Source organism: Gossypium hirsutum, chromosome A02, assembly GCF_007990345.1.
Source record: "Gossypium hirsutum isolate 1008001.06 chromosome A02, Gossypium_hirsutum_v2.1, whole genome shotgun sequence".
Lineage (NCBI taxonomy): Eukaryota > Viridiplantae > Streptophyta > Magnoliopsida > Malvales > Malvaceae > Gossypium > Gossypium hirsutum.
The window spans coordinates 10,217,155-10,232,271 of record NC_053425.1 but is presented as its reverse complement, the minus strand read 5'-3'; the positions used below and the strand labels follow the sequence as shown (position 1 = coordinate 10,232,271).

At 30.7% G+C, this 15,117-nt stretch overlaps 2 protein-coding genes across 3 annotated transcripts; one reads left to right on the top strand and one right to left on the bottom strand.

Annotated features, from left to right (window-relative positions):
* The first annotated feature begins 782 nt into the window (after positions 1–782).
* LOC107951580 (protein PSK SIMULATOR 1) lies at positions 783–7,217 on the top strand. 2 transcript variants are annotated; one of them, XM_016886678.2, is made up of 14 exons: positions 783–939; positions 1,231–1,282; positions 1,507–1,867; positions 2,695–3,020; positions 3,149–3,241; positions 3,332–3,422; positions 3,711–3,804; positions 4,207–4,304; positions 4,527–4,596; positions 5,246–5,349; positions 5,764–5,880; positions 6,023–6,099; positions 6,262–6,306; positions 6,388–7,217. In XM_016886678.2, exons 3-14 carry the CDS (start codon positions 1,538–1,540, stop codon positions 6,899–6,901), a joined length of 1,959 nt encoding a protein of 652 aa, XP_016742167.1. In that variant the 5' UTR covers positions 783–939; positions 1,231–1,282; positions 1,507–1,537; the 3' UTR covers positions 6,902–7,217. The 2 variants fall into 2 exon arrangements, with proteins under 2 accessions (XP_016742167.1, XP_016742166.1); XM_016886677.2 differs by lacking the exon at positions 783–939 and adding an exon at positions 996–1,144 and having other exon boundaries at positions 1,231–1,867.
* Positions 7,218–7,255: 38 nt separating this feature from the next.
* On the bottom strand, positions 7,256–9,964 carry LOC107951581 (mediator of RNA polymerase II transcription subunit 22b). Its single transcript, XM_016886679.2, has 3 exons — positions 9,618–9,964; positions 7,883–7,948; positions 7,256–7,681 (listed from the first exon to the last, which is right to left on the bottom strand). The coding sequence occupies exons 1-3, from the start codon at positions 9,762–9,764 to the stop codon at positions 7,448–7,450; spliced, it is 447 nt and encodes a 148-aa protein (XP_016742168.1). The 5' UTR covers positions 9,765–9,964; the 3' UTR covers positions 7,256–7,447.
* Positions 9,965–15,117: the final 5,153 nt, after the last annotated feature.

The following is a 15,117-nucleotide window of genomic DNA, read 5'->3' as shown; positions in this document are numbered from 1 at the left end:
CTAACTCCACCTTCTCTACCTTGTTTCCCTATTTCCTACTACTAGATGACTCTATGTCCTATCTGAACACGGTGAACCATTTATCTTTATCACCTACTCTTCTTTGTATCAACAAAAATTGAGCCTTACTTTAAATAAGTTTTTTTTTAAATATATATTTTAATTTTAGTTAGTAGGTCGTAAAAATCAATTATGAATTTTTATTTTTCTCTTTAATTGACTAAAATTCTTAGCAAATAAAAGGTAAGAAATAAACATTAGAAAACAAATATTACAAGACAAAGTTTGGAACTTTCCACCCCTACGTATCAGCATAATCATGAAAATAGGTTAACATTATTAATTTTCTCAGATTTATGAAAAATGTAATTTAACCATTTAAATGAAAAAGAAAAGTTTGGAATTGCATATTGCTATATTTGGCACTACTCACTAATTACTGAAAATTTTTAAAATTTTAAAAACTCCAATCTAATACATAAAAACCACCTTAAATTAAAATTGATTTAAAATTTTGTTTTTATAGTATTAGAATGGATCAAAATTTAGAACCCAGAATTTTATTAAAAGAAACTGGGAAAATCTTGAAAATGAAGGAGGAAAAAGAAAATATGGAAAAATAGCATCGGTCTGCGTAAAAAAAAGTCAAAAAATGTTTTTATTTTTATTTTTATTGTTTCCTCTTCTTTTATTTTATTTTCTTTGTAAAAACTTTCTTCTCTTTCTCACTGTAATTTTCTTATGTACTCTCTTTCTCTCTCTCTATATATTGTTTTCATCGTACTCTTTTTAACTTCACCATCATTAAATTAAGTTTTCTTCTTTTATTTATATTCCGTGTGTAAAATTCGTGTCTTCGTTAGTAAACGACAGAACCCAGCATCTCTTGTAACCTTTCTCTCTTCTCAGATCCAACCCTTTTATCTGTCTCCCCACCTGGTAAGCTTTTCTCTTTTTTTTTTGAGGGGGGAGGGGGTGGGAGATTTTAAATCACTTTGTTTTTGGTTTTTATGGGCAGTTGTTTTGATCTCAAAGTTTTGATTTTTTTCCTGCTGCTTTCTGGGTTTTCTTTATTGTAGTCAGCAAAGTCAAAATCCTTTTATTTTGTTCCTGATTTGTGTTTTTGCATATTTCTAGAGATGCTGTGAGCTGGGTTTAGTTTATTCTTTGTTGCTTTGTTTGGAATTTGTATAATCATGGGTTTACTTGTTTTTTCTTGCTATTTTACAGTTTGGTGAGACTTGGCGTTAATGGAGTGGAGCTTCAACATGAATCATAATCGGTACCTCGAATGCTTTGCTGGGACTTGGCTAGTTTATATCTCTAGGTTTAGACTGCGATGATTCAATAAGTAGTTAAGGGTCCTATCAGTCAAACTGATTTAGTTTTGTTTAAAATTAGGAGCTTTTTATTAGATTGATTTGATAAGAAAAAGGAAACAGTTTTTGTTGTTCTACATAGTTGAGAGCTTGTTGGCTTTGTTTTATGGAAAGTTTCAATCAACAGTGAAGTATAAAATTCGTGGTTATCAACACAAATGGGTGGGCTTTGCTCGAGGAGATCCACTGTAGATAATGCTCCCGTTGGAGGCTTTCCCCATGTTAATGGCCATTTTGCTCGAGGATCAGGATTGGTTTTTCAGACCCGGCAACTGCCCGCGAAGATAAGCACCAATTCAGCTCCTCCTGCTGAGGACAGTGCAGATAATGCAGGGATGGAGTCAAGAGAACCTTTTTCATTTCCGGAGATCAGTACGGTTCGTTATGGTATGAATCCAGCTGATATTGATGACGGAATTCCTCGTTTGTCGAGGGTGCTATCAAATAAATCTAGATCAACCAAGTCTAAGCAGGCTGCTGTTGCAAAGGTAAATTCAAATTCTAATGCGTTCCCTACAATTTTTTCCCACTTTTCCTTTTTGTCTATAGGTGTTCATGTTGTGTTGCAGTAGACTGTTTCCTTGAATTATAACTAACCTTAAAACACTGAAACCGATGGGTCATATTGTGTAACTCCATGGAAATTTGTGTTTCATGATAGAAATCAAGCTTTTTGACAAATGCCTTATGGAGCTACTGGGAAATACTTATTTTATATAGGCTCTTCCCCATTAATTCTTCTTTAAAATGCAATTTACAATAATTGATGAGCACTTTGCTGATCTTTTCACTATTATTGGTGTTAATGAATTATAGTTCTGAACTATTTACTAGAATTATACAAATTTGTTCCTGACAAGCTTTTCCTATGCCATTGAATGGTTCTGAGTATGAGTCCAGTCATACTCGTATTAGCTTTTATTATTTTTCATCTTCAATATGTACAAAAGGATGGAAGCTTATATGCTTAATCATAGACGTATCTAAGCTCTTTTTCTTGCTAGGATTCAAAATATTGTTTGTTAGGAATGGAAGGGGCCGTGAACCATGTGGAGAACCATGATAGAGATTTTTTTATATGGACAAATTTGCTGATTTTTCTGTAGATGTATGTAGACAGACAAGTCAGGTTGTTGATTGTTGTTCTAATATTTTAATGCTTTAGATTCTAGCATTATATAATTGCTGGTTGTTAGAGCAAAGAGGGATGCTTCTGGTTCTACTATTATGAATTACAAACTTTATTTGATGAGTACGATTCACCATACGAGCTTCACAACTATTTGAAAGATCAATTGATTGCTTTTTTCTGCAGGTTACTGAGGTTGGCTCTCTTTTAGGTAGAGCTGGTACTGCTGGGTTTGGAAAGGCAGTGGATGTTCTGGACACCCTTGGTAGTAGCATGACAAATTTGAATCTTGGCAGTGGCTTTACCTCAGGGGTAACAACAAAAGGGAATAAAATATCAATTCTATCTTTTGAAGTTGCAAATACAATTGTTAAAGGTGCCAATCTGATGCAATCGCTTTCTAAGGAGAATATTAGACATTTAAAAGAGGTGGTCCTTAAGTCAGAAGGAGTACAGAATTTGATATCAAGAGATATGGATGAACTCCTGAGAATTGCAGCTGCTGATAAGAGGTGGATAATGCAGAAAATGCCATATTGCTTCCAAAATGATTCTATTTTATATAATTTGTTAATATTCTAAAATGGTGGTTATGTTGAAAAAATTAATTTGAGAAGCTTTTTTCCCCCGACTTCAACAGGGAAGAGTTAAAAATTTTTTCCGGAGAGGTGGTACGATTTGGAAATCGTTGTAAAGATCCTCAGTGGCACAATTTGGATCGTTATTTTGAAAAGTAATTTCACTGCCTGCACTCTTTAAGTGTTATTTATGAATTGGAGTTAGATCCCAATATTCGTTCCTGCACTATCTTTTATGATTTCAGGTTGGGTTCAGAACTTACATTTGAAAAGCAATTGAAGGAAGAAGCAGAGACAATAATGCAACAGTTGATGACTTACGTCCATTATACAGCTGTAAGTTCTGGGTCTTACTGTTATAACTAGAGACCTGCTCTCAAAAGTTGCACTCAAAGATTATATTGTTTAAACCAAAACGATTCCTATATTTTCTGTCTTGTACTAAAATCTGAAACTGTTTCTTTCTCCCATTCTGTTTTGAGACACTGAATATGAGCTGAGAGGTAAATATCATAATTGAAAGGCTTATTATGATTAACATGGTACAATTCAGAATTCCTGTTACTGAAATTATCTATTTGGAGTTTGTTATAAGTTACGTTGTTTACATTTGTTTCTTTGCAGGAATTATATCATGAGTTGCATGCCTTGGACAGGTTTGAACAAGATTATCGACGTAAGCTTCAGGAAGAGGATAATTCAAATCCTGCTCAAAGGGGTAACCTATCGTTTGTATCTCTATTGTAACTTTCTTGCTTTTTTGTGACACATACTTCTTGGTTAACAGGGTGTTTCTAATTTGTGTTTCTAGATTAAAATGGTGAATCATACTGAACACCCCGAAAAAGCAAAACCTGCTGATATGTAGAAGTAATAACTAGTTTTTATGTGTTTCTAGTCAAAACCCTCTGTGGCCAATTCCATTTTGGTTATAAGGAACTTGTAAGCTTTATCATGGCCCTTCTTAGGCATGTTAGCGCTCATTCTGATGACATTTTGTTTGCAAAGTTGCTGTTAAGTTTTCTGTGTATCCCATTGTTGTTTCCTCTGAATTTCTATGTAATATAGTTGATGTCATCTAAGTCCTTCCTATTGAGATTGTTTTGATTTTGTCATGTAGGAGACAGCCTTGCAATATTGAGAGCAGAGTTAAAGAGTCAAAATAAGCATGTGAAAAATTTGAAGAAAAAATCTCTTTGGTCTAGAATTTTGGAAGAGGTACTAGTAAAGCTCTATGAAATTTTCTTTTTTGTTAAATCAATTTTCGTATACTTATGATGAACTCCAAAAAAAAATGTGGTGTTCTTTTTATCTTTTGCGGTGAACTCCAAGTCTAAACGTATGCGAGCTTTTGTACGTAATGTTACAAGTGTCTTTTGCTGCTTGATTTTGAAGTTAGTCGATATATATCAGTGGAAGTTTTATGCCTTGTATTCATAGGTCATGGAGAAGCTTGTAGATATCGTTCATTTCTTGCACTTGGAGATTCATGAGGCATTTGGCGCTGCTGGTAAGAATTTAAATCATCAAACTCAAATCATTTGGAAATGGAATTATTTTATCAAGGAAGTTATGAAGATAAAATTAAAATATTTATGCTACATTTGGTAGGAGTATTATTTTTTATGCATGTTTTAGTATATAAGTTAGCAATAAACTAATTCAATCGGTAATATTTAACCATTTCCACGACTTATTTTAGCAACTCTTATTTTTTACAAGAGTTTTTACTCATCTTTCTAATTTCAAGTTTAAAATTGTACTAACTATTCTTTATGTTATGTCTAACCATTGTATACATATGTAATAAATAAGTTCTTTCCTCATATTATTACCCTAGTAACCAAACAAGGCATTAGAGCTTTAATATTTTGCAGCTTCTATTGCTTAATTGAAAACTGACTTTCCTCTTAAATTGAGGATTGAGGATTAATAAAATGGTCAAACTTGATTCCATTGAAATCTAAATCATTGCATTAGGTCATTTCCTTCTTGTCTTGTAAGGAAAATTGTCAGCTTTTGTTGATCACATCTATTAAGATGATAATACATAAATTTATGGCTTGTGCTCATGCTTAAACCTATAATCCACTTAGAAACAGAGAATTAGCTTTGTTTTATTTATTGAGTGGTGTTGGGTTTTACCTGTTATCTTGCAGATGGTGATAAACCCGTTAAAGGTTCTGTCAGTAGTCACAAAAAGTTGGGGACGGCTGGTCTTGCGTTGCATTATGCAAATATCATAACCCAAATTGATACTCTTGTAAGTTTATCATGTTCTTCCTAACTGTATTTTATTGTGTTTGCTTGATCTCCTTTAATTAGTGGTGGTATTTTTCCGGAAGACTTAGAAAGGATGATAGAATTGATTCCTTGGCGAGTGGACATATTGTCTTAGACATTAAGGATTGAGGATGCTTTGTATTACAATCTCAGTGATACACCACAAGAGCATTCATACATTTTTTCTCATATTTTTTACTTCCATAATGCAGAAGTAGCTATAGGAATGGTAATATGATAAAATGGTGACACACTGGGAATTGTCATGGGCGATTTCCTTTTTGATTTCTTCCTCTTAAAGCATAAGAATGTTCAAAATTTTGAGATAGATATATATGCTTCTGTTCAGTAACGTGTGGATTTTGATAAGTTCAAAACTGAATGTTCTACTCAGGTTTCTCGATCAAATTCTGTGCCCCCAAATACAAGGGATTCTTTATACCAAGGGCTGCCTCCTACTATAAAGTCCGCTCTACGGTCTAGACTGCAATCATTTCAGCTAAAGGAAGAGGTGTGATGTTTGATAATATTGATGCTTGAGATATTACTTACCATTTGCTGGATTTTGAAGATGTTGCTAGCCTGAAACCCATTGTTAAAACCATTTACTTGTAATACGTGCTGACCAACACAATCTCAAATTTTCTTTGCAGCTAACTGTCCCACAGATAAAAGCTGAAATGGAGAAAACATTGCAGTGGCTTGTTCCCATTGCCACTAATACAACCAAGTAAATAGCTCTCTCTCACAATATCTTGTTTTGTTATTGACATATTTTGAAAGGCATGGTCTGGATTCCCTCCCTGAAGTCATTGCCTGCTGGTTATTATTGTTCTTTTAAGTTTATTTCTAACTAATCCTTGTTCCCCTTGTCCCAAATTGTTCCAACCAGAGCGCATCATGGGTTTGGATGGGTTGGAGAATGGGCAAACACCGGGTAACTTCTGAATTTAGATGCTTTTTCATTCCTCGATGTTTAACACTTTTTGTTACTCAGCTTTTGTTTTAAAATTTTCAGGTCTGAGATGAATCGTAAACCTGCTGGCCAGACTAACTTGCTCAGGATCGAGACACTACATCATGCGGACAAGGAGAAAACTGAAGTTTATATTCTTGATCTGGTAGTGTGGCTTCACCACCTTGTTACTCAAGTAAGGGCTGGGAATGGTGGAATCAGATCTCCTGTTAAGTCTCCAATTAGGTCTCCAAACCAGAAGACAGTTCAACTATCAACTCAGAAGCAGTCCCCATCATCGATGTTAACTGTCGAAGATCAGGAGATGCTTCGGGATGTGAGTAAGAGGAAAAAGGCACCTGGAATAAGTAAGAGCCAGGAATTTGACACTGCAAAAACTAAGTTAATCAAGCACCATAGGTTGAGTAAAAGCACTAGCCACTCTCCAACAAGTGAATCTAAGAAAGATCCCTTCCTTATTCGGAGGCTGTCCTCAGTTCCTTTCATTGACTTTGATATCAACCGGATCAAGGCATTGGATGTCATCGATCGAGTGGACACACTTCGAAGTTTGTAACTAAATGTTGAATTGAGATTCATAGGCCTTTTACTTTGCTTGTGTAAAGTGTCCATCTGCTGCATTTTTCGGTGTTGGGTGCTAAATTGGTTTGCAGTTGGCAATATTTTTGGTGAGTTTACGAAGCAGATGCTGAGTGATCATGATACAAGCTGTTATTTTTCTTACATGTGAAAAGTGTAAGGGTAATGAATGTATTTATTCAAGGGGGAATTTAAACTGATTTTCTAGCCTATAGTTCTCTCTTTAGTTCTATATGTACAGAATATTTCATCATTTCATAATTATTATAAATCTCTGCTCTGCTTTTTTGGTCTCCCTGTTAACTTTTGTTGCTTTTTCACGCCATAAACAAACTCGAACTTGAAACTTGTTAGATATGCAGATTCACATATCTTGCAACATGGTTTAAGCTGGAAACAGATAATGAAACTAAAGCATCAGTTTTTACACAGAAGGCATTTGAATGCTTCATATTCTCTGTATGAACCAACAATATAAACTTGCTGGGAAACTATTGATTATAGCAAGCTGTTTCTTCTATGGCTATGCAGTGTCAGGTGTCCTCTGTGCAGAAGAATAATAATGAGATTCAAGCTCCTTGAGGCTTGCTGCAGCCTCTTCTCCGATCCTGGCCAACATTCGATCTGTTCTCTCTGCTTGTTGGTTAAACTCAGTAGTTCTTTGCTCAACATGATCATTAAGTGATGCAAATCCTGAAAAGATTGCCGTCTGCTTCAACTCAGACACTAACTTAAGCAAAGAATCAGCTGCCTGGACCTGCAGTCAGTATATTGGTAATGAAGAACGGTGACAAAGAAAAAAGACTATAATGAAGATTCTTTAATCCGAGCTGTGGGCTTTGTGACAATGGTTGTACCGTGGATTTATATCATCTATCATGTCAAATATTGGAACTCAAAATGTATCATTGTCTATGTACATTTAACAAATGTTGGTAAACAAAAAAGGGTTACTCACCATTCTGGCTGCACGCATCTCCATCATGAAAGATTCTTGTGAATTTCGAACTGGTGGATCATTTACCTACAATGAGGTGCAGCCATGTGAATATTACATTAAAGATCAATCTATCACCAATGAAATGACTCAAACAATTCCATAAGGTTCCAAATCTATAGAAGAACTCCTCGTGGAAGCCTATTTCTGTCTCTCAAATTTCTTCCTTGATGCACCCCACTGATATAAAGTAAGTTTATCCAATATGCTTAAATCAGTTCAATATGCGATTAGGGCTTAAAGAAAATAACATTTTAGGTTTTTATTGCAACAGAATGTCAAGGAGAGTACATATGTCTAAAATATAGAACCAGAAAATTACATCCGAACAGAAAATGGGAAATTAAGAAAAGAATCATTCGCAACCTTATAATTTGAAAGCCACTTTAAAAACATAAATTACCAAAATATCAACTCTAATACAGGCTACAAAGAGTTGTATAAAAGATATACACGGAAGCTCGAAAGCATTATAAGCATCTAGGCGCAGTGCCTCTTAAATGTTGTTCAAAAAATGAAAAGTAAAGGACTATTTAAAGGAATCAGGAACTTGGAATGGACTACAGAGAAAGCTGATTTTAGCAAACTAGGAATTTACCAAGATAACCTCAATTATAAACTCAATTAAATAACTAAACTATCAAAACACTGATTCAATAGCTACAATAGATTCTCGTATTAGACAAAAGCATTTCCAAAGAGAATAATGCTTACTCAACTGAGCTACCAACAAGCCACAAAGTAGTTCCTAGACAAAAGCAACAACTAGCAAAACAAGATTAATCAAATGCAACTAACCAATTGTTCTAATTCAGTTGAACTTTCACCAGAAAGTCACAGTCTAACAAGCCAGGTTACAAGGAACACATCAGTTCACCATGGTAGACAGAATCTGTCTAGATTTGACATCAAAATAAACGACAGCTTCCACAAATGATTAATCAAGATCTTAATGCATCAAACAAAATGATGTGCTTTTAAATGATCAACACTAGTGTTTCCCACCTTAACCCTCACTCTCCATGACCACATTCACTGCATTAGTAGTTGAAATTGTTATCACCTACTTTTTAAAGAAAAGGAAGATGGAGCAGCCAGCAAATTATATTCCCATAGGAAGGAGTTAAATGATGACCAATTTAATACCATAGAAAAAAAAATAATAGGATTATAAAAAACCTTAACACTCAGTAGAACATGCACAAGGAACAACTTCATTCCAAGGAAAAAAAATATTATAAAACCAATCTAATGACAAAATCTTTTATCCAACAGATGTTCTATAAGTGATACTTTCACCAAATTCAGGTTCAATACCCAAGGTAACCTATTTTACACTAGCTCCCCCCAGAAACCTAAATTATTTTCTTCGGGTGTTACATAAATTCATTTCCAAATATACAAGAATCATCCATATTCAACTATAACACATTGTACAACCAAAAAAAGGGATATATCTTCACAAAATGGAATTTTGTAAATGAGTAAAAGTAAAAGCTTTCCAACATTTTACAGGGCAAATAAAGTGAAAGCTTATCCTAAAAGTGAAAAGGTTCCAATTTCCCACCTCTAACTTGTAAATTCAAAATCAGAAACGAAATGAAAAACCGGTTTAGGGGAGTTTAAGAATCTTGACATCAGACTCTTTAAACTCGAAGAATTTGTAGTAATTGCTTTGAAGTAAAGAGAGATTTACCCGGGCAACATTAACAAGCTGGGTGAAGTTGTCGACGATGACGGCGATGTCGGTTTCCACTCGCTGCATCATAGTTTTCTGCTTCTGTGCCGCCGCCGCTGCAGCCGCCGCCGTCGGTCCAGTTCCCACTCCCGTTCCTTTGTTCATTGCTGTAAAAAGCACACACACACACACACACACGCACAACAGAAGAGAGCGAGATTAAAGAAGAAGAGGATGGGTTACGGGAAACAAAATTGTGCAAAGTTGGATCAAAGTAAAATATGGGAGAGTAAGGGAAATTAAGGAAATTATTTTGGGATGTAGTACTAGTATATCAAATAAAAAGTTGGAAAAGAAAAGGCCACAGCCCAACTATTGAATGTCAAGCCCAAATACAACTTACGCCTCACTAATAAATCAATTGAGCCTTTACGAAAAATACCACCCAATTTAGTTTTGGGTGACTGCAGACTAATTAATTTTTTTTACTCACAGAGGACTCAATGAGCTGCACATTTTTCATAAGGGTTCAATTGGCTTTTTGATTTTTTTTTTTGAGGTTTTTCCTTTCTTTCAAGACCTTTTATTTTCTTGAAGGCCTTTAATTAGTTTTTTTAAACACGTTCTTTGGTAAATTATTTGATATATTAGTGATGGTGTTTTTTAATTTCACAACAACAATTGATATTTAATAAATTAAAAACTAGGTTAAAATATCAAATAAGCCCTTCAAAATAATTTAAAAAATCAATTAAACGCCTCATCAAAAATTACACCCAATTAAGCCTTTAGAATTCATTTTTTATTGAAGCTCCTAACAGTCATTTACTACTGACATAGCGGGTGGTGTGGTAGTTGACATGACAAGTTAACATGAAAAATGATGATTTAGAGAGCTTAATTAAATTTTTTTATCATTTTACGAGGGTTTAATTGAATTTTTTATTATTTTACTAAGGACTTAATTAATTATTTAAGTAAAAATTATTAAAATTCCTAGAAAAATTTAATTGTTAAAATATAAGCTATAAAACTCATAAAAAATATTAGAAATTTATAAATAATTATAAAAATTATAAATGTCTTTTACCCATCTTTAAATATAAAGAGTTGTAACTTTGAACCTATGTCATTTAGAGGAAAAGCTCATTTTATTTATATCTGAAATTTTATCACACATTTAGAATGTATGCGTTCGTTTAAAAATAAAATATAATAAATAATTAAACGTATAGTTTGAAACAAATTATAATAACACATGTAATATGTATTAAATTAAAATAAAAATAGTTTAAATTGCGAGTAATAAATAGGTAAATGTTTCATGTTAAGAATATTAAATGTAGTTCAATTGTTTATCATGGTATTATAAATTTTTTTAAGTCGGTATTGAGTTAACTTGTAACACCAATTTAATAAACGACATTATCAATATATACAAATTATGTTGGTGAAACAATTTGTGTAATAATATTGAAATGTATAAAAATATCAAAATCAAATGTTAGTTGAAGTGATAAAAAAAAGATTTTATAGATATTGGTGGAATGAATTTAAATCTCAATATACGCAAATTTGTAACTAATTTCAAGTATGTAAAAGTAGTTTAATAATTTTCCAATCAAATTGGTATCCAATATGCTCACGAAACCAACTCAACCATAAATTTAAATTTTAAACTCATATTTTTAATTTTTTTATAAAAAATTATATATAAGAAACTAATTTATTTTTTAATATTATGCTTAACCTATAATAATAAAACTAAATTTAATTATTATTATCTTAATTTTTACTCTTGAAATGAAAAGTTTATAGGAACTATTTTCTAAAAATATAATTTTATTTGGATTGAGATGATTTTCAAGTTAAAAATATTTTAAATATTATTTATTTTAAGTATTTTGAAAGAAAAGTTGACTTATTCAATTATATATTTCATAATGAAATAAGTGTAGTTACAATCTGGATGTTGATTTTTTTTTTATATTAACTATTTAATGGGTCAATTCTTGACCTATTTTAAAGGTTTTTTTTCCCCTAATGATTGGTCGCTATAATTTAAAGCTAGATTGATTGAAGAGACTGTTTTTTTTTTCCAACAAGTGAAATGGGCTACACGGAACTGCTCATTAATCTCCAATTGGCTGTTACTAGACCAAAATATAAAATCTAAAAAATGTCATGCTCACCTTCACAACAAAATGTTAAAAATGCTATTTAATGTTGGATTGTGGAAGGCCTCCTAACCCGGCCCCCCCCCCCCAAAAAAAAGGGGGAAAAAAACTTTTTTATTTATTGAAACATTTAAATATTACTTAAATTTTTTATTTATTTAAATTAATTTTAAATATTTGTCAAAAAATAATTTTAAATAATATATTTTATTTTTGAATATTATTATTATTATTTGATATTATGCATGTCTATTTTATGGTTTATGTTTGGGGTTCGTGACTGTTCCTTCTAACAATATTGTCTCTAAAATTCGAACCTACATTCTCTCATTGAGAGTGCAATGTATGTTAGCTTAGGAGTGATTTTATTTTCATTTGATCAAATTCATTTTAAATATTGGACGTGCAAGATATATTATCTATCTCATAATATGTATTTATTCAAATTTTGTACTTTTAATATTTATTTTTTAATTTAATTTTCTTTTAAAACATCCTATTTTATGACTCATTTTATAAGATTGAATGGTAGTTACTTTTTGGTGCAAAACATTTGAATGGTTGATGAGGTAAGTTGAAGTAAATTTATAGAGAAAATTTAATAAATAGGATAGGACTCTTTAAAATTATATTTGTTTATGTATAAGTAAATAATTTATCAAGTATTTAGTAGTGTATAATAATACTATTATTTTCAAAGTGTCAAAGCTTGTTGCAATTGAAATTCGATCTTATTTATAGAGAATTTCATGTTTATTTATATAAATACGATCATCCAAATAAATGTTTATCTGAATAATCATATCTTTCAGCAATAAATATAATTATTCAAATAAGTTTAAGAGACACAAATTTTAATAACTCAATACTTATAGTCCTTCACGTTTAATTGTTAAATCATTTATAACATTTTACATGTAATCATTGAAACGTTATAAATATTTTGAAAATATTTTGGAATAATGAAATAGAGTAAACGCTATGGCAAAAATTAAGTGAAGAGAAGATGAGAATGGATAAAATGGTGACTTATGGGCTAGCCATGATAATTGAGGAGAGTTGAGTTTCTTAAAGTGATAGGTTCTATATATATTTGAGATTTATAACCAATAATTCTCTATGTATATTTATGAATTGAAAATTTTATAATAATGATATAAGTAATAAGATAAAGTATATGAGTATGTAGCCTTTTGAATGATGAAATAAGATCATTCTTTTTTAGATATTTTATAAATAATATTCCATAATAAAGATATGGAATAATAAAGTACCAATATATATATATACAACTCAATACACATTTTTTAATTAAAATACATTTTAATAAATTTATAATTTTTTGTTTTGTAATTAAATAGGTTTTTTATTTTATTTATGAGAGTTTTTAAATTTTAGGAAGTTAACAAGTGTCTTATAAAAGTATAATAAAATATTAAAAAAAGATGTGTGACAATTTTTTTAAATTATTTGTGGAATAATAAAAAGACATATTATTAGTATATCAAATATTAACCCTTTATTTATTTAGAATGAGATAAAATGTAGGAATGTTAATTGAGGAAAAAACAAAAGATTGATAACTCAGCATGAGTAAGTGGTGTGAAGGCATATATGCCAAAATAGTTCTTTCCCTTTCTTTGAAGGTGCAAATTGCAATTTATTTTATATTTGCCCTTTGCCTTTATATCTATCTCATCATCTTGATGAAATATCTTAGGGATTCTCATTACTTACATCAATCCTCATAAATGGTAAAAGAGATCTTCTATATAATGGCAAAGATCTTGCTTATCAATCTTCTTTCAAATTATCTTTGCCAGTAATATTTTAATTATTATACCTTATGTTCTATTCATGTAGATAATACATGTGAAGTTTTAAGTAAATTAAAGATGTTTGAATTTTTGTTTTAGATGAATAATTTTCAACTGTTAAATATATTTAGAAATATCAGATTGGTTCGTAAATTTACACTCATACCAAGGACAATTATATCAATAAATTTAAAATCTAATTGTTAAAATTTGTATAAACAATATTTAAATGTGTAAAACTATTTTAGTCTCCCCTCATAAAATTACTTTTTATCGATTTAATTTAATTTTTAATTGATTCAATTAGTTTTTTTTTTGTACTTTTGGGTTCAATTAGTTTCATACTCATTTAATTAATATTGAATTCTATTAATCTTTATAGTAAACATAAGTTATGAAGTTAGTTAAATTTAGTACATATATTTTTTAAACTTAATGAATTTAAGGATTTAAAATCTTAGAGATGATAAATCTACACTTAAGCCCCTTCAATTTACATAGGAAAATTTGGTCATATGTTTTATAGTTTATATTTAAAAAGTTGTAGAATTCCTCCCAATAATTCTGCAAATAATTTAATATATATATATTGTGGGATTTTATAAGGGGCCTACTAGTGCACCAATAATTAATTTTGAAATAATGACTTTATTGAAGAAACAAATGCTTGAGTGATGTTAAATTAAGTAGAAAATGGATTCTTGATTATCTTCTAGGCATCAAAATAGTGAGGTAAAGCATTTGAAATGGAGATAATGATACAATGAATGAAATTAATGACTTATTATTCTATTTCATATGCATGAATAAGAAGCACGTCACTTTATCCAAGTCTAAGCTATTAATATTCATTAAACTACATAATTAATATAAATCCATATATATTACCAAAAATATATAAATCCAAATTTTTCAATAAATTATGTACACACTTTTCATTTTTCGTGTTTTATGTATATTATTCATACACTTCCAACATTTCATCAAATTATTGGTTTTCTTTTTCTCAAGGATATGCATAGGGGAAGAAGTCACCCATACACAATTTCATTTAAATATTGTTTTTTTTTATATTATTTTTATTTGATACATTATAATTCTCACTACAAATTGACATTACGAAAAACTGTGCAAACAAAACATAGATCACTTTTTTTTTTTTAATTAGTTTTTCATAGATGGACTAAATATTTCTAATAAAACAACACACAAATAAAGTCTAAAGATTTTTTTTTTGTTAAATTTTCAAACCAAATAAGACAAATATTTAACCACTTCAATGATAATATGTAATTGGCACTACCGAGTGTCACTAAGCAACTCTCAAACATTTTTTGTTAATTACCATAATATACATTTTTAATATATATTACATCATTCACATAAGAAAAACATGTTGCAAATACATTAGTAAAAAAAACAGTAATGTAAAATATTGATTTAAATCATAAGATCGAACCAGAACAATATAGATATATATAAAAAAACCCAATTTTTAAACTGTCTTCCAGGATACAACAATGA